Source organism: Catharus ustulatus, chromosome 3 (assembly GCF_009819885.2).
Source record: "Catharus ustulatus isolate bCatUst1 chromosome 3, bCatUst1.pri.v2, whole genome shotgun sequence".
Classification (NCBI taxonomy): Eukaryota; Metazoa; Chordata; class Aves; order Passeriformes; family Turdidae; genus Catharus; species Catharus ustulatus.
In genome coordinates, this window is record NC_046223.1 from 8,183,539 (window position 1) to 8,201,910 (window position 18,372).

The 18,372-nt window shown below is 57.0% G+C and overlaps 1 protein-coding gene across 1 annotated transcript; it reads right to left on the reverse strand.

The window, feature by feature from the left end:
* Positions 1-4,430: 4,430 nt before the first annotated feature.
* SRF (serum response factor) lies at positions 4,431-17,067 on the reverse strand. The gene is made up of 7 exons (XM_033055607.2): positions 16,630-17,067; positions 15,020-15,286; positions 9,889-10,147; positions 7,661-7,780; positions 6,750-6,941; positions 6,161-6,237; positions 4,431-5,926 (listed from the first exon to the last, which is right to left on the reverse strand). Exons 1-7 carry the CDS (start codon positions 17,065-17,067, stop codon positions 5,831-5,833), a joined length of 1,449 nt encoding a protein of 482 aa, XP_032911498.1. The 3' UTR covers positions 4,431-5,830.
* Between the last annotated feature and the right edge of the window lie 1,305 nt (positions 17,068-18,372).

Consider the following 18,372-nt stretch of genomic DNA (forward strand, 5'->3'; position numbering starts at 1 on the left):
TTGTATATGCCCAACCTAATTTCCACCCTCAGTACTAATGCAATGGATTAGAAAATGTCCATGTTTTACAATAGCAATCAGCAATTACAGTAAATTCACGAATACAAGCCGCACTGAGTATAAGCCGCATCACTGGGTGTTGGCAAACATTTTGGTTTTTGTCCATAGATAAGCCGCACCCGAATATAAGCCGCTTTGTCGTTCGCAGCGAGGACCCGCGTGCAATTAGTAACAGAACCGCAGGAGGGCGGGGTTTACTGGCTGAGCTAAGGCTGTGCAGGCTCGGCCCACTAGGGGTCGCTGACGGGGCCAGGTGGCCCAGCACGGTGCTGCAGCTCGGGGCCGGCCGCCGCTGCCACTGGGCTCAGTCACCCCGGGTCGGCGCTGCCCCGCGGTGGCAGGCAGGGACGGAGCTTCCCCTGCTCCTACGGCAGCGGCGGCGGGCGGGGACGGAGCTTTCCCGCGCCCGTGGCGCCGGCGGCGGGCAGGGACGGAGTTTCCCCGCTCCTGCCGCGGCGGCGGCGGCGGGCGGGGACAAAGCACCCCGTCGGCTCCCCGAGCCGCGGCAATGGCTGCGCGGGGCTCCCGTCGGCTCCCCGGGCCACAGCAATGGCGGCGCGGGCTTCCCCCCGCCTCCCCGGGCCGCGGTAGGGGCGGCCCGGGTCCCCCCTCTCCTCCCCGGGCCGCGGCAATGGCGGCGCCGGGCCCCCCCCGTCTCTCCCCTGGGCTGTGGCAGAGGAGGAAAGAGAGCTCTCCCGCCTCTCTCCCCGCCCCCTGTGCTGCCTACAGGGAGCCAGGCTCCACCCGCGGTGCAACAGAGTAGCGATTTGTAACAATCGCAAAATGCCGACTTTGCAGCTGCTCGGCTCAGCACTCTGGCAGGCACTTCTGAGGTTGTATTAGCCGCTCCTGATTATTAGCCGCATTTCCGGTTTAGGAGCAAAATCTTAGTCAAATTGGTGCGGCTTGTATTCGTGAAATTACTGTAATCCAAACAATATAATTTCAATTAATTATAGGCTGGATAAAACAGGGCTGTGCTGCATCAGTTTGTGGAGACCATCCTCTAAACCTGTGGCACCAATGGCAGATTGCAAATGTTTGTGTTTCCAAGCCACACTCTTGATTTCCCCATCAGAACATGCAATCTCTGTTGCTATTGATACTCTCTTTGCAGAATCCCATGGATGCTCTTGAAATCCCTGTTCTCAATTAATGTCATTTGCCTTCCCTGTTCACTACCAAGACATCTTGTTTGTGACAAGGAGACGTTTTCTGTGGTATTCACATGGGCTGCTTATGTCTTTGCTCTGATGGTCTCCACACCATGCTCAGTAGGTCATTTATCCTAAAAATGAAGATTTTATCTGTGGTATCTTGCTCCATGGTACATAAGTGACACACAGCCCCCTGTGCACATGGTGTTCAAAGGGTGTTTGTGGTGTTGAACCACGAGCCACACCTGTGTAGGCATGGGGCTAAAAGTGAGGTTGTACTGTAAAAGTGAGGCACCTTACTTCCTAATGGGGAAAGAGCCATTTCAGCTTTTTCTAAGTACAGTAATTTCACGAATACAAGCCGCACCAATTTGACTAAGATTTTGCTCCTAAACCGGAAATGCAGCTAATAATCAGGAGCGGCTAATACAACCTCAGAAGTGCCTGCCAGAGTGCTGAGCCGAGCAGCTGCAAAGTCGGCATTTTGCGATTGTTACAAATCGCTACTCTGTTGCACCGCGGGTGGAGCCTGGCTCCCTGTAGGCAGCACAGGGGGCGGGGAGAGAGGCAGGAGAGCTCTCTTTCCTCCTCTGCCACAGCCCAGGGGAGAGACGGGGGGGGCCCGGCGCCGCCATTGCCGCGGCCCGGGGAGCCGACGGGGTGCTTTGTCACCGCCTGCCGCCGCCGCGGCAGGAGCGGGGAAACTCCGTCCCTGCCCGCCGCCGGCGCCACGGGCGCGGGAAAGCTCCGTCCCCGCCCGCCGCCGCTGCCGTAGGAGCAGGGGAAGCTCCGTCCCTGCCTGCCACCGCGGGGCAGCGCCGACCCGGGGTGACTGAGCCCAGTGGCAGCGGTGGCCGGCCCCGAGCGGCAGCACCGTGCTGGGCCACCTGGCCCCGTCAGCGGCCCCTAGCGGGCCGAGCCTGCACAACCTTAGCTCAGCCAGTAAACCCCGCCCTCCCGCGGTTCTGTTACTAATTGCACGCGGGTCCTCGCTGCGAACGACAAAGCGGCTTATATTCGGGTGCGGCTTATCTATGGACAAAAACCAAAATGTTTGCCAACACCCAGTGATGCGGCTTATACTCAGTGCGGCTTGTATTCGTGAATTTACTGTACTTTCTGAACAATCCTTTCCCCTCCTGAGGTATTTTCTCCAAACTACACACTTTTATCAGTGCTAAGCTTTCCTCACACTGTACTGGCATCTGCTCCAGGATCTGATGTTATGGAGTGGCCAGCAGTTGCATTTTTAGCTGGCATACTCTGGCCCCAGCAGCCCTGATGATTGCAATGAGCCCTCTTCCTTTGGTTTTAGTCATACCTTTGGACACTTTACTGAGCCTCCACGTGTCCTTTATCTGGATTCTATGCCTCTGCCTGACTTTAAGTAACATCTCTCCAGATTGGATTTGCCATATCTTCTCATAGCAGTTTTCTGCAGGGAATTTAAGTCTCCCTGCTCCTCCCTATTAATACCCATGAATTAGAACAATTATTTTTCAAAATTCCCTATTCCTCCTCATTGCTGGTTTTTACTTCTCTTGACACCATGCCCTGCTCACCAGGGATGTCACTCCAGAGCTTTCAGGAAAGAGTCCTCACTGTCCTTCTGTGAGGCACTGGCCCTCTCTGGCCCACACATCAGGCTGAGACTCCAGAGGATAAGTCTAGGTGGTTAGGAATAACCTGTGCAGGAGGAAGTAGGGATGGAGACTTTTGCAAAGATCCCCTCTTTGCCATGTCATGCTCAGATAGCTCCCCATCCTCCTCAGTACATACAAGCAGGTGCAGGAATCTGGCCCAATCCCCATTTGTTAGCCCTAAGGTGTACATCATCCCCTCCCTCAAAGCATGGTCAAGATGCCAAATCTGTGCACAAAATGATAACATTTATTGAAAGAGTAAATTTTTTTTAATACAAAAGAAAGCTCTGTACATAGTACTGTGATTACTTCCACATCCTTCCAGAAACACAACCCTGGAAACTGGAGGGAAAAAAAAAATAATCCCACACACACTTATGCGTACACACACACACACACGCGCGCACACACACACCCCTCAAACCAGTAAAATGAACTAAAAATGTCACCACACAATAAATGCCATTTCATCCCTGATACACAAGTGTTCTTACAGGTCTGCACTTAAATAAAATACACCATTAGCGTTTAACCAGCAGTTGCCTTTGGGGAGCCAGGGAGGGGATGCAGTCAGACATCCTGTAGCAGCAGGGGCCCTGCTGCTGTTCTGGCCCAGCAGCTCTGCTCCATAGTGCCAGCAGAAGCAAAGCAGAGCAAAGCCAGGCCACAGTGATGTGCTAGGGCAAAGGACAATGCAAACTCTAACCCACACTTCTCCCTGAATGAACTCCTAGGTACCTACATGGTTTTGGAAGCACCACTGAACAGTTTTCCTACACCGAGCCATGGGATGTGGCTCAGCACTCCCACAAGCTCTGAGCTGCAGGGTTTGCATCACTCTTAGAGCAAGAATTCTAAAGGGATGCAGCATACAATGTCACCTTCACCAGACGGGCCACTTCACTCCCCACAAGCCCTTCCCAGGCTGCCAACTGATCAAGGGCTGAAAGACCCTTCTGGAAATTCTTTGTACAGGGAGCTTGGAGGAGACCTGTCCCGTCTGTGCGCTGCAGAACGGCTGTACAGGGGAAACTACAGCCCAGAGCATCAGCCAGGAGTTCAGGAGATGCTGCCTGCACAGCAAGCAGGGAGAGCAGGGATTAGCCACTGCTGGTCACTCACCACAGGGAGGAGTGGGGATGCCCATATCCCTTAGGCAGTCACAGGCAGCACCGCTCTGCACCAAGAGCAAAGACAGTGACAGAACAGCTGTAGGTCCCTGGACCAGGAGTGAACAGGGCAGTCATTAGAATATCCACCCTGCCTCTGGCTCCTGGGCACTCTGCAAACTGCCTGCTTCTGAGGAATGGGTTTACCACTGCCAGAGAACAGCCATTGCTTCACTTGCCTTCTGCCCATTAAGCCCAAAATTATGGGTATGAAGTCCTTGTTACGGGTGTAGGAAACAAGCATCCCACTCGGTTCAGCTTGATCCCTGGCACATGCTGGTGGATGGAGAGTGCAGCTTAAACGCTAATGCTGAGGGAACATGTCCAAGGTTACAATACAAACTCAAAAGCAAGGCCCCTTTCCTGCCTCCATGCCCGCCCGCCCACCCACCCCTCCCCCATCCCCCTGGTACAAACCCCATTAAAACTGTACAGGAGCCAAACTTTTATTCCTTAAAGAATTACATAAATACTGAGTTTAACACTTAGAAAAATAAAGTAATTTTCTTTTTTTTTCTTTTTTTTTTCTTTTTTTTTCTCCAAGGCTTCTTTTGTCTTTAACTTAAAAAAAAAAAAAAAGTTACTGCTTCTTCCCCTAAGGATTCAAGCAGCTTCTCTCACTTGCTCACTCTCCCTCCAGGGACAGGGCTAGGTAGCAGAGCCATTCACAGCAACTCCCATGCAGGACCAAGCATGCCCCAGCCCTTCTCCCCCAGCCTTGTTGAGCCTGTACAGGCATCACAGCTGCTCCCCCAAGCCCAGGATGGCTTGCCAGTCATCCTGGTGCTCAGAGGAAGAGCCTGCCACGTGCCCAGCAGCTCTGTGCCCCATGGGCTCTTCCCTTTGACATCTGAGTTGTTTCTCCACCTTGCATCAGACACAAGAAATTTAGAAAGCGCTGGTTGGAGCTGCAGGGGGATGTAGGAAAGACCCAGTCCCGTTCCCCTGGGTGTACGGAGTCCAGAAGCACTGTGAGGGCTGAGACTGTGGGGCTGGGCAGAGCACAGGGCCCCTGAGGAACTCTCCAGGGCATCTTTGTGTTCCTGGGCATCTATCCACCACCTCACCTGTGCAAGGGCAGCCGCCAGGGCAGGCTGAAAATCTGCCAGGCAGCCCAGCGAGGAGGCACTGAGGGAAGAGGGCTCACTGTAGTGCATACGAGGAGGACAGGGCCACATGCCACTGGCTGTGCCCTGCCCTCCGGGGAGAGGGCATGCAGGCCCAGAGATGCACATGCAAGCTGGCCCCTCTCTCCTGTCTGGAGCCCAGGGTGAGTTGCTGCGGCCAGGACCTGTCACCCCCACAAAGGCACATTGCTGAGGCCAGCAGCACAACCACAACCCACTCTGCTCCAAGCTGCACCTGCACGACTGCTCTGGGTCTAAGCTGAGCCCCACACAGAGTAAATACTCATGGGCAAAGTGACTCAGAGCACCCAGAAGGAGCCAGAGCCTCCAGCTGGGAACGGCCTGCAGTATTTATTTACAGTGCAGAGCAATCCTCCCCTCAAAGAGACAAATTTCTTTGGCTGGCGTGAGACAAGCACAGCTATTGCAGCATCCAAATGCCCCAAGCCCTGCACGGCCCCAGCACGGTTCCACCCCAGGTGGGTCCTGCAGCCCCACGCGCATGCCTGTGTGTGTGGGGGTGGGTGAGTGCGTGTGTTTGTGTGCATGTGTGGATGAAGGAAACGTGAAAAGGCAACAATAAATAACTGGTGCAGTCTGTACGAGAAGGAGTTGCTGCCAGCCCCGACACTGGTATGACAAGCCAGAAACAGAAGGCCGGCAGCAGAGGCCTCTCAGTCACTCTTGACGCTGTGTGAGGTGTCCAAGTTGACCACCTGCAGCTCCGTCAGGCTGCTGCCACTGCTGTTCTGCTGCCCGATGACAGCCATCTAGAGAGAGAAGGGAGGAGGAACCACTGGGGGACAGCACATGTGTGCCACCAGCTTGGGTGGGTACTGCCCTTCCCAGGCACCAGTCCAAGGAGGGTGGGTAGCACAGACCACATTCCCAGACCTGAGGTCTGATCCTACCCAGCCAAGTCTGCCCAGACACACAAAGTATGTGCAGGCAGAAGAAGAGTAAGAATAAACCCTGAACACATGCAAGTGCTACTCTGTGCCTACCTGGTGAAGCTGGACAGCTGAGACTGGGATCTGAACCGTGCCTGATGGGGCTGTCAGGAACACTTGGGGGACGCCACCTGCCACAGAGAGAAGCACAAATTACACTGTCCCTTAAGTAGTGTTCCCCCATGGATCCTTTCTCTGAGCTCCGTGGAGTTACTGAAGGACAAAGTTGCCTATTTGCACACATGGAGACATTCCAGAAGAAAGCCACGTGCACTAGTTTTCCAAATGCTGGGAGAAGCAGGCACAAGGCCTCAATCCAAGTCTTGCTTGCATGGCTTCATGCTGCTTTGACCCCTCATGCAAGCACATATCCTCTCCAGAGCCTCCTGGCTCCCTGTGCTGCCCATCCCAGAAACCCTCACCCTCCTTTATACCCATCAACAGCTCATGCAATCCTCTGCACAAGAGATGGCAAGACCTAAAAACACATTGAGCATCGCCCTTGCCAGCCCTCTGCACAGCCACCAGGACTGCTGCAAAGAAAACCCTTTGCGATTAACACACAACATCAATACATCCGGGACGAGAAAAACCAGGGTGTCAGTGCCCTCTCAGGGAGCACTGACCTAGAGAGCTGCCTTACCCTGATCCTGGACCTGGCTGTGGGACACCTGCATCGCTGAGGGCGCCTGTGGGAAAGCGTTGAGCACCGCGAGCCCGCCGTCGGCCAGGCCGGAGGTGGGCGCGTACATCACCGCATGCGGGCTGGGGTACATCATGTGGCCGCCCACGGTGGTTGGCACAGATGACGTCATGATGGTTGCTGGGAGGGTCACTGCCACCGGGACAGACCACAGGTGAGCACACAAAAGGCACCTGCCACGCTCACTTGCCCGCTCAGCACCCCACCCCAGCCACCCCAGGCAGGCTGTGCTGAAGCATGGTCCACGGAGATGCCCATCTTTGTCTTCCAAGACCTCGGGCAAAAGCCCCAGGGATCAAGCAGGAGAGCTCAAACCTCTCCTTCCATGAGTATGAAGGGGCAGGAAAACATGGTAGCCCAACATCCCAGGACTAAATTCAACTTGTATCTCAATTCCCCAATGAAACTTTAATAGAACTGTTGAACTAGATTCAGTCTGCATCCAGGCACCTGAATTCAGGTTTTGCTGACAAAGAGATGTCTTCTGCATAGACACTAAAAGTCTCAAGCAGACGTGAGCCAATGCCTTGTGCTAGAGGCAATGCTGGCTCACTAAGAAACCCCCTGAGAACTGAGCAACCTGTTCCCAGCTCCATGCTGCAAGTGAGAGCAGATGATGTACCAGGAGAGGCTCTGAAATCCCTTGCAAGGTGCCCTATGCCCAGCATAGGACACAGTGTAACACAGGATCTGGCAACAGGGATCAATGGTCTGGGAAACTGTCAGAAGGCCCTGGACAGAGTTGGCCTGAAGAAGGAAACTGGCCAGGGAGCAGGCATGGGAGGGGCCCTGCTGCTGTGGGCTGTTTTCAGCAGTGATTAGGAAGGCTGACAGAAGATGGTTACCAATACCTGTTCCGCTGGAAGAGGTCTGGGTAAGGTCAGTGCTGCTGTCACTAGAGGGAGACGTTTGCTGCGGTGCCTGGTGCACCTGGATTGCCTGGACTGGAACCTGCTGAGCCATGGTACCACCTGGGGAGAGAGAGGAGCCCATGAGCCTGCGGCTCCACAGGGATACAGGCACTCTGGGGCATGTGAAAGCCCCCCAGTCCTTGTCTGGATGCACACATCTCCACAGCACCACTCTGTGCTGCACTGGGAGAGGCTACACACAGAAGCAGTGTGTGGCAGAAACCAGAGACCAAAACCTGCTCTTTCCTGGCACATGGGCCAAGAAGGGGTTAACTGGCCTACAAAGTTCCAAGAGGGAAGAAAAGGCCACAATAACAGCTTTTGCCCAACTCTCAGCCGTGGATCAGGAACATCCAGGATCCTCCTTACCATTCCTGGTTCCACCAAGACACAGAACAGATGTTGGGAGGAGAGGGCCCAGCTTTTTCTCCCCAGTGAGGAGCCAGCTCTGCAAAGATCACCTTGCTGCACCAAGTGGAAACACAAGAGCCCAAATGCCCTCACCAGCTGGGCTTTGCTGTCTTCACATTCTGGAGCCCAGCTCCATCCTCCACAGGGCATTCAGGGTGCAGTTCTCACCCCACTTGTGAACTTAAAGACATTACAGTGCCCTACAGAGGGATTAGAGACCATCTGGTCTCAAGGTGTACATCCCAGAGCTGCAGGCTGCACAGTGGTCCCAGACCACTCTCTGCAAAGCACTTCAGACCCAGAAGAAACACAACTTGGCACAGAAAGGTCTCCTAAGGCTGAGGTCCTGCCTCTGGCGGGAAGAGCAAGGGATGCAAGGGACTGGACAGCTTGCTCAGACTGGGCATTTCCCCACACATCACACCCCAGAGACATACATCACTTATTCTCCTATCTCCTCCAGATCACAAGGGAAATCTTGAATGGGAGCCTGCTGTCTGTCCAGACCCCGAGGAACCTTAAGCATTCCAAGAAAGCATAGAAGTTGTCAGTCTTGGACCTAGGCACAAACAGACCAGACACGAGAAATACTGTGTCACTCAGTGCTGGTCCTCAGATGACGGATACCACCACAAAGGGGAGCCCGTCCTACTCTGAAACTCCATCCAGGAACATGTCCAGCAGCTAGAGAGCCTTAATTCAGAACGAGAAGAACTTCCTACAAAGGAGACAGTGCATACAAGGCAGGAGCAGCACCATTACTCTGCTCTGGGTCTCCCCTAACCTATCCCCTGCACTGTGGTTCGGTGGCTGACTACAGATACAAACACAGAAGCAAGGGCAGCTGCGCAGAGCCAAATGCCAGTACTCAATAAACAACCACTGGGCACCTGAGCCTCTGTGCTATCCCTCATCAGTTCCAGTAGCACAGGTCATCCTCAGCACAGCTGCACTAGGGACCTGTCTCTGCTGCATTTGTTAGCCACAGGCCACGCCCTGGGGCATGAGACTGAAAATCCACTGCTTCCCTTAGTCTGCATCCCCCCAGGATGCTGCTCCTGCCCATGTCAAGCATTTTCCTATCCTGTCTTCCCATCTCTCCCCAGCAGCCACAGTCAGGGTTCCCTGTGCTCTGCCTCTTCTGTGCTCCCAGTCAGGGGTCAGCTCTGTGGCCAGACCCAAGACCCCAGAGACACCTCCATTTCCCTATCTCTAGCTAGAGGAGGAGAAGCAGTCCTGACCTGTCAGTGACACGATCTGCCCTCCAGCTCTGGCAGGGAAGTGGGAGACTGTCTGCTGTGCCTGCTGCAGCTGTCCAGCTGTACCCGTGACCAGCTGGCCCTGCCGGCTGGAAAGAGCCAGGGAGTGTGGCTGTAACTGAGTGAGAGGAATGGGAGGGGTCCCCAGAGAAAGGGAAGCACCTGCTGAAATGAGGGAGAAAGAAAGGCTTTGTCACCACCACTCTTTTCACTCCCTCCAGGCCTCTCCATGCTGCCCTGGGGTCCCAGCTCAGCTCCCTGCCACCTCCCAGCAGCAGAGCCAGCTGGTAACACTCTAAAGAAACAGTCACTACATGACCCTTCTCCAGCCACTGGCCTGGCTGGGTTTGAGCACGGAATCACAGCCAGGCTCACCTTACAGCAGCAACCACTCTGCTTCCCTTCTGCCTCTAGGTCTCGTCTCCCCTGGAGACAACAGCAACACACTCCAGGTGCAGAGATGGACGGATGCAGCCCTCAGTCCCTACAGGCACTGACCTGACATGAGGGTGAAGCCAGTGGGTATCGGCATGAGGCCCCCAGACGTCACTGCACTGGCTCCAGTAGTCTTCAGCACTGTCCCGTTGGCACTGGTGACGGCATTGGGGCTGATGCTGGCAGACACTGGCGCCAGGTAATTAGTGATGGGGAATGACGGGCCACTGCTGACCTGCATGGAGGTCGAGGTGGTCGGGGCTGTCTGGATGGACGTTGTTCCCGGCAGGTTGGTGACAGTGAACGCGGGTTTCAGGGCGTCCTGTAAAAGGAGAGATTGTGACAGCTCAGACCAGCCCATGAGACCAAACCAGGCTCTGAAGGTTGCATCCCCTTGCCAAACCATACCCCTCAAAGCCTGCTGCCAGCACGTGGAGCAGAGCCAGGGGAGCAGAGGAGAGCTGCTTGCACAAACATGAGGAGAGCTGGAGAGAGCTCTGCGTAAACTTTGGATGCGGGCCCAGGGCCACAGAAGTCCCCTGAGAGCCTTCCCTACAGCACACCAGGGGACAAAGCAACTGTCCCACTCCCCAGGACTCCCAGAATGTCTAAGAAGAGAACAGCCTCTTTTTGGCACACACCAGGCAAAAGCAGCCCTTGCACGGACAAACATAAAGGCGTAGACTCTCCTGTCAGGAACACACACCACTTCCCTTAAGGCAGGAAACACACGACCAAGAACAAGCTGAGAATTGGCTCTTAAAGGCAGCTGTACAATGGAAGTGACAGGGGAGAGGTGACTAAGGACAAATCTAGATACTAGGGAGGCCCAAACCCAGCCCTGACAGCAGCTTTGGCAGGCCCTGAAGAATGCCACCACACATCTGAAGCAGAGGCCAGGAGAACCTGACTGTAGGAGGCACCTATTTGCCAATCCACTGGCAAGAGATGGGCAAGGAAATGCTTCCAAAGGACAAGCCCGTGTTCACTACAGCCAGCACAGTCCTGCAAGGAGCATCACCAGAGGAGCTGAGCAGCGGGAAAAGGACTCTGTGCTGGGCCAACACTGGCCTGTGAGAGCGGCATCCCAGGCCTAAGAACAAGGGAATAACGTGTGTGCCAAGCTGCAATAACACATTAGTTTCCACAGCCACAAAGCATGTGGCTGGATGTGCCTTGGATCTGCAGAAACCAAGCCCAGCATGATTCCTGCTGCCTCCATCCTACAAATCCCCTCTGGAGTACCCAGGGTGCCCATGGCTCCTCTCCTGCCCTGCTCATCTGGTCAAGAGCACACTGAGAATGCGCTGCTTCACAGGAGCCCATGTCACAGACCACAGGGGACCTGCTGTCCCCATGGCCTGACACAGCTGCCAGCATGCCTGGGAAGAGTTAAGGCTGCCACACTCCCACCCCTCCCACTGCAGCTGGTGGGCCCAGCTCTCCCACGTGCTAAGCCTTGTTCCCAGCTTGTCAAGCTGCCAGGAGCAAGGAATTCACAGCTCAACAAACAGCTAAAAAAGGGAAGGCAGCCCATTTTGGACAGGGGGATCCAATCCCAGGCACTCAGTCGTGCCCCAGGGCCCAGGGAGGGAGGAGAGCAACACCCCTCTGCCTTGGCACTGCAGTCCCTGAAGTCCAAATTAGCAGAAGCACGTGATAACAGAGCAAAGCCCAGCAGAGGCACTTTCCATTAGCTCAACTGCAAACTCCTGCCATCCCACATGGGACACGGGAGGCTGTGGGTGCCCTCCCCACGTGGGTGACAGGGCAGTGCTCTCCCCAGCCCACTAGGGAGCCAGAGCAGAGTTGGGTAGGACAGGTGCTGTTCCCAGCTGGAAAAGCCAGGGCTCCTCATCCCAAGCTATAGCTCTAAAGTAGTACATCCATGAGACAGAACCCCCAGGCAGCCAGGGTACTTAGCACCCAGTCATACTCCATACTCCCAGGCATCCCTGAAAGTTCACAGCACTCTACTCAGGCAGATTCTCAGGGCTCCCTAGAAGCACAAGGGCAAATCTCAGTATAAAACAAAGGTGTTTGGGAGAGATGCTGCAGCAACAGACTTGAATCATGCACAGCCCGTTTCTGCCCTCCCTGTTCTGACCCTGTTGAGACTCGGATTCCTCCCATCTTTATTGTGCTTCTCTTGGGCTGCAACAACAGCCCCCAATACAGAAGGAGAGCTGGGAAAGACTTTGGGATTGGACACCCATTGCCATTTCCTCATGGCTGTCTGGGATACCTCAGTGATGCCCTGGCTCTTCCTAGCACCCTGCAAAGCCCCGACCACATGCATGAGGCAAGTCATGGGTCACTTCAGCAGACATCACCCAAGGGGCCATGGACAAACCCTGAGGCAGACAGCAGTCCTGAGAGCTCTTCCCTTCCTGATCCAGCTCCACATCCATTCCAGCTCAATGTCTGCAGAAGCAGCACCCAGGGGGCCTGCCCAGACCCACACCACTGCTTTGCAGCATGAGCGGGCCACAGGGCACAGACCAGGCCAGCTGATGCCCATCCTGGACCTCAGCAGGGCCTTAGGGATAGAAATGATCCCACTCCATAGCTTTTAGGGACTGCCTGAGGCAATGCTGTTCAGCATGGCCCAGGCCTCCTAGACAGAATCATGACACAGGTGTACAGGACAATAGGCCTTGGAGGTATGTGGGAAATCCCAATCTGGTTTCCAACATCTGGTCTGTGCTCCAGATGTGGCACAAAGTCCCACATTTTCCCATCCCAGAGAAATGACCAGATCAGGGCTCCCATGCTCTCACCCCAATCTAGAGCCCTTGAGCTCTGTCCAAAATATCCTAACACGCACATCCAGGAGACTGCACACAGGCAGTGTCTTGTGGGGCCTGCAAAAGATGAGAGGCATCATCATGATATAGTTACTGTCTCAAAAGTACAGCAAGTCCCAGTCCCAGCACCACAGCAGGGACATTGCTTCTGGCACAGAGGAGGATTTCAGAACTGCTGCTGGTGTAGCACAGAGGAATAACCAGCAGGCTGCTGACTGCAGGTGACAGCCTGGTTGCATTGTCTTCCCGCTCTGCTGCAGCACTGAATACAGAGATCTAGGAAGCAGAGTTCACACAGGAAGGTCAGGAAGTCTTTTGGAGCATCCCATGTGGCTGAACCTGACAGTCCAGGCACTGAATCTCCTGCCACCTCCTCCAGTGAGGCACCTGTAACCCAGCCTTGTGCATCACCCACCCTTCAAGCAAGCACCAGCCACCCAGCATGACCCAACCACAGGCTCCTTTTCATCCTCAGGTCTATCTGAATTGAGCTGCTCTCTGCCCAAGCACCAACTAGGCTTCCAGGCCTGCAGAAGGCACAACAGCCCCCATCCCCAGCCCTTGCCATGACAGAAACTCTCAGCCAGCCAGCAGTGGATTTAGTCAAGAATGTCAAGCAGAAGACAGGGCCATAGGGCTCCTCCAGCCCCTCATCAAATGCTGGCTGTGGCCACAAAGCAACCCATACTAAGAATTAGCACTGAGATGGTGCTTTCAGGGTTGCATCAGACAGTGAGAATAGAGAAAGTTGTGTTTAGAAAGTCTTTGCAGAGTAATTGCACCCCAAGGGCACAGTTCCCTTGGGGCCAACTAGCAGTACTTCCAGGAAGAGTACAAAGGGATATGATGTGGACACTCTCATGCCAGGGACAGGTGATTTGTCTCATTACGAAATGCCCACAGGACTTGCCTTTTCATCCAGGAGAAGCCCGGGAGGCACAAGTCCTTACAAACAGGCTGCACAAGGGAGAGACTGCTGGTGTTAGAAAGCTTCTTTGCCTACTGGAGAGGGCTGGCACAGCTTACACTAGCACCCAGAGGCACACAGGGAAGATATGCTAGATTGGGACAGCCAGAACTGCTGCTGGGATCCCATCAGCAGGAACCACTCTCAGGGACTCTTAAGGGCTACAGCAGAGACTCGAGCCACACTTTGGCCCATCACAGCTCCTCTGCCTGCAGGGATCTCTGGGGCTGCTGATGTTTCCCAGGGCTAAGCAGCAATAAGGTTTTGCTTGGTGCAGCACATGTGGGCAAGTGGACACAGAGGAATAGGGGGTACCCAGCAGCAGTGTGACCAGAGGTGTTGTGCTGTCACAGCATAAAAACGGGCAGCTGAATACCCCTGCAGCCCCAGACACGTTAGGAACATCTCAGGGCTGCACTCACTACCTTTGCAATTACAGCAGAGAGGTCTCCAGGTTCTGTCTGCTTAATGTCTAGAAGCTACTGCATGGCAAGGTGTACTGCATGGACAGCTGGAGGGCTCCTATGACTAGGCAGTGGAAGAACACTTTTGCAGCAAGCCTGGTACCCATAACAAGCACAGGTACAGCAGGGCTGTTCTAATTCCCAGCAACCAGAACTGCACACAGGCCTGGGAAGCTGTGGCAGAGCCGCAAATTCAGCATGGCATCCCAGTCTTGCACCACAAACTTCCCTGCCGCCCATCTCTAAGCACCTGTGGATCTGAGCACCAGCCTGCAAAGGAAGAGGCAGCGGTGTGGGGCACAGCTCTGAGGAACAGAGCCAGGGAGTGCAGGAGGCGGCCTTCCAGCAGAAAAGCTGAGTCTACCCAACTCTGCACCCACTGCCAGGCCACCCTGGGCAAAAGGCCACAAGTAACACGGGCAGGCAAGGGCCAGCGTCTGCAGGGACAACAGGCAGGGAGCAGAAATGGTCTGTCCAGCCAAATGTTTCCATTCCCCATGTCCTCCCTGCCCCCTTCCAAAACAGCACCAAAGCAAGAGACAGCTGCAGCTTATAAGGAATGTGAGGGGCCCTGCCAGGGACTCTGGCGAGGGAAACCAGGCCTTATAAGGCCATGGAGGCAGAATCAAATTTTTATCAATGAGTGTGAGAGCATGGAGACGCCTGGGGAGAGATAACAGTGCTGAAAGCTGGCCAGGGGGGTGGGCTGGGCCAGTGGGGAGCCATGCTGCAAGAGCCAGGACCAGGATACCTGCCACCCACTTCCCTCCCTCTTTCAATCACTGCTACTATCAGCCAAGGAGCCAGCCAGCTCCGAGATGACATGACACAAGCTCGCTGCAGTCGCAGCAAAAGGGGACTCATCCGCAGCTCCCAGTGCTGCTATTTAAAGAGGGCTGGGGATGATCAGGGCTCCCAGCACAGCCCACCCCTCCCTGGGTGCCCAGGAGCATTACCTTGGTCTCCCCGCTGCTGTCTGACTCGGACACCTGGTAGGTGAGGTCTGTCTCCTCAAAACCAGTGGCACTCATGCGCTGGTCAGTGGTGGGGTCCGAGCGTGGGGGCGAGTCCGGGGAATTGAGGCATGTTTGGATCAGCGCCTTCCCCGTCTCGCTGGTGATCATGGGCTGCAGCTTCCGTGTGGCAAACGTGTACACATGGCCCGTCTCGCTGGCCACCAACAGCAGGACTTGAGTGCCAGTCAGCGTGGAGAGCTCGTAGGCCTGCCAGCAGGACAAGGGAAAAACAGGGAGTCACAGGTGACAGGGACAACACACAGCAGGACAAGAGTCCCTGCATGTCCCCCACGTTCCCAGAATGGCTTCTCTTCACAGCAGTTTCAGCTCCCTGCCACCCTAGAGGAGCTGTGGCCTCTAAAACCAACCCAGGACTGGCTCCATACAGGTCAAGCTGCCCCATGCTGTGTTCCCACTCCCTTTAGCACACCCTTAGGGGATGTGCCTGCCAAGAGGCCATGGGTAGAGCGGTCCCCTCAGCACAGTAGTCTGAGAACATGGGGACAAGGGATTGTCTCCATTCTGGGAATCCCTCTGGCTTCTCTAGACATGTCTGGATGCTTCCCTCACCTCACCTCTCAGTGATGTTACTTGGCACAAGTCTCTGCTACCTCATTCCCCTCACCAACACCGCATCCAGGCTCCAACCCAGATTTCCTTCTCAGGCTCCAGACTTCTGAGCACAGCTGCACCCAAACATCCCTACAGCAAGGCCACCATGCCCCAGGTGAAGAATACCTGTGGACTAGAAAGTGCACTCTTCACATGCCATCACTACACTCAGTGGTCTTACTCAAGCTTCTATAGACAAGATGGCCTCATTCTACATTCCATGGTCCCATACATCCAGGATGTGCCCAGCAGTACCTTACACCCGTTCCCACCTTCCCAGGGTGCATGATGCCCAGCTGAGCTGGGATGTAGCACTACCCAGTTGTTCAGAAGATGCCATGGGCACCACCAGGGATGCAGATCAGCCAGCAGCATCTGAAATCTCCCAAGTTTCTATTCTGCCTTTGCACACCAGGAACCACGGATTGCACTCTGGACCGGTCGAGACGTGGCGTTGGCCCATTCCGTGGCCGAAGCAGCCGGTCCTACCGGGCCCTTGGTGGGGCAGGGCACTCCAGCTGTGCCACCCAACACTCAGCGCTTTGGTGGCAGCTCCCAGCGAGGGGCCCCGAGGGCATCGGGTCAGCAGCGGCCCGGGGCTGGACGCTGCACCGGGATGGGCCTCCCCGGGCACACCCCATGCCTGGGGACCGCCCAGCACACCGGCATAACCGGTCCCGGGGGGCTCCCGCTCCCGGCCGCCCGGCTCCCTGCCCCAGCTCCGCCGGGAGCTCCCGCGCAGCCCCCCGGAAGGGGCTGGTGCCGGGCCCCCCCCGGGCCCGCCCGCGGGACGGGGAAGCTGCCGCCGTTTCCGGGCACGGCCCGCCGGCCTGCCCCGCGCTCGGACCGGGCCGAGCTCCCACGGACAGGTGGTGCCGCCGACATCCCCGCCCGGGCCGGGCCGCCCCCCCGCCCCCGCCGGAGTCGCGGGGCCGCACCTTCTTCATGATGCCGGTCTTCCTCTTGCTGAAGGTGGTGTAGCGCCGCAGCTTGTTGTCGATGAACTCCATCTTGATCTTCACCCGGCCCCGCGTCTTCTTCCCGGGCTTGGCGCCGCTCACGGCCCCGCCGCCCCCGCTGCCGCTGTAGGCGGCCGCCGCCGCCGCTCCCGCCGCGGGCCCCGCCGCCGCTGCCGCCGCCTCGGCCAGGCCACGCTTCACGCCGCGCCGCTCGCCGCCCAGCTCCTCCTCCTCGGCCGACTCCGAGTCGCCCTCGCTGCCGCTGTACAGCGCCTCCCGCTTCAGGCGGCCCCCGGGCGCCCCCGCCGCCGCCCCGCCGCCGTTCGCCCCACGCGGCACCGGCGACCGGCCCAGCCCCGAGCCGCAGGCCAGCGCGGCGGCGGCGCCGTTCCCGGCCCCGGCCTGGCTCGGCAACATCGCGGCGGCGAGCGCGGGTCGGGTCGGGCCGGGTCAGGCCGGGCCCGCCATGTCCCCGCCGCGCTCCGCGCTCACGGCCCCACTCCGCCGCCGCCGCCGCCGCCGCCCCCGCCGCGCCGCGCCGCCCCCATATAAAGCGATACAATGTTGCCTTTTATGGCGAAGGCGCTCCTTATATGGGGCGAGACGGCGCCCCGTCGGGAGGCGCCACCCCATTGGCTGGCGGCCGCCGAGCGCCGGCGCCCATTGGCCGCCGGTTGGCGTTTGATTTGCATACGGTCGGACCGCGCTCGCGTCACGCCCGGGTTGAAACACGCAGGGCGGTTCTTAAAGGGCCAGCGCGGGGGGCGCGGGGCGCTCGGCCCGGGGGTGCGGCGGGGCCGGCGCTGCGGACGGGCGCTGGGAGATCCCGGCTGCCAGCCCTGCCTCGGCCCCTTCCCACCGCCAGCTCCGGGCACGCAGGTCTTCCTAGGGGTCCCTCCGCGCCTGACTCTCAGTGATGCCACCAGCTGTTGCTCCAGGCAACCCTGCACCCCGGCTGTTGTCACAGCCTGCGAGGGACAACGTGCCGACTATTTGTCTCCCGTGGCTGCAGAGGCACCGAGAGGGTGTGGGGGCCACGTGGGTGCTCAGGGGTGTGCAGGGCACGGGGCTGAAGCGAGTATGTCCAAAACACACCTTGCTGAAGCACAGGCTGATCACTGCCTGGTAGAATAAATGCCTCCCATTTAACAGGATGGGAGATTCTTCTGCTGCTGTCCTCAAACCGCAGGGAGTGACCCTGTGGTTCCGTGCCACCGCCGCCCAGGGTGCGATAGAGCACTTGTACAGGTGGGTCAGACCCTGGCTCTGCACATCGGGCGGCTCCTGGCCCTTGGCACAGGTGACACCTCCGTGCAGGTGTGGGACAGCCCAGGGACAGCCCGCACAGGACAGCTGTGTGCAAGGCACGGTGCTCCTGGGGTGCAAAGGTGCAGGGCGGACAGCACAGACCCACAGCCCAAAGCTGTGAGGACAGACAGAGAATTCTTAGTTGAGTTCTTCTCACACACCCTGTCTCACAAACAGGAGCTGCAGCCCAGTGCCAGACCTCACCTCTTGCAGCAGCAGTCCTGCCCCAGACCCATTCTGCCTCCTGGGCACCCCGCGGAGGGTTCTGCAGTTCGCACAAGCCCTTTCCATATCTGCCTCACCACTCAGAGGACACGCACGCTCAGCACCAGCCCTCACAGCTGTCCCCCACAGCCCAGGGCCAACCTCCTACGGAGCAAGGGAGTAACTGCAAACCCCAACACCCCCCCATTG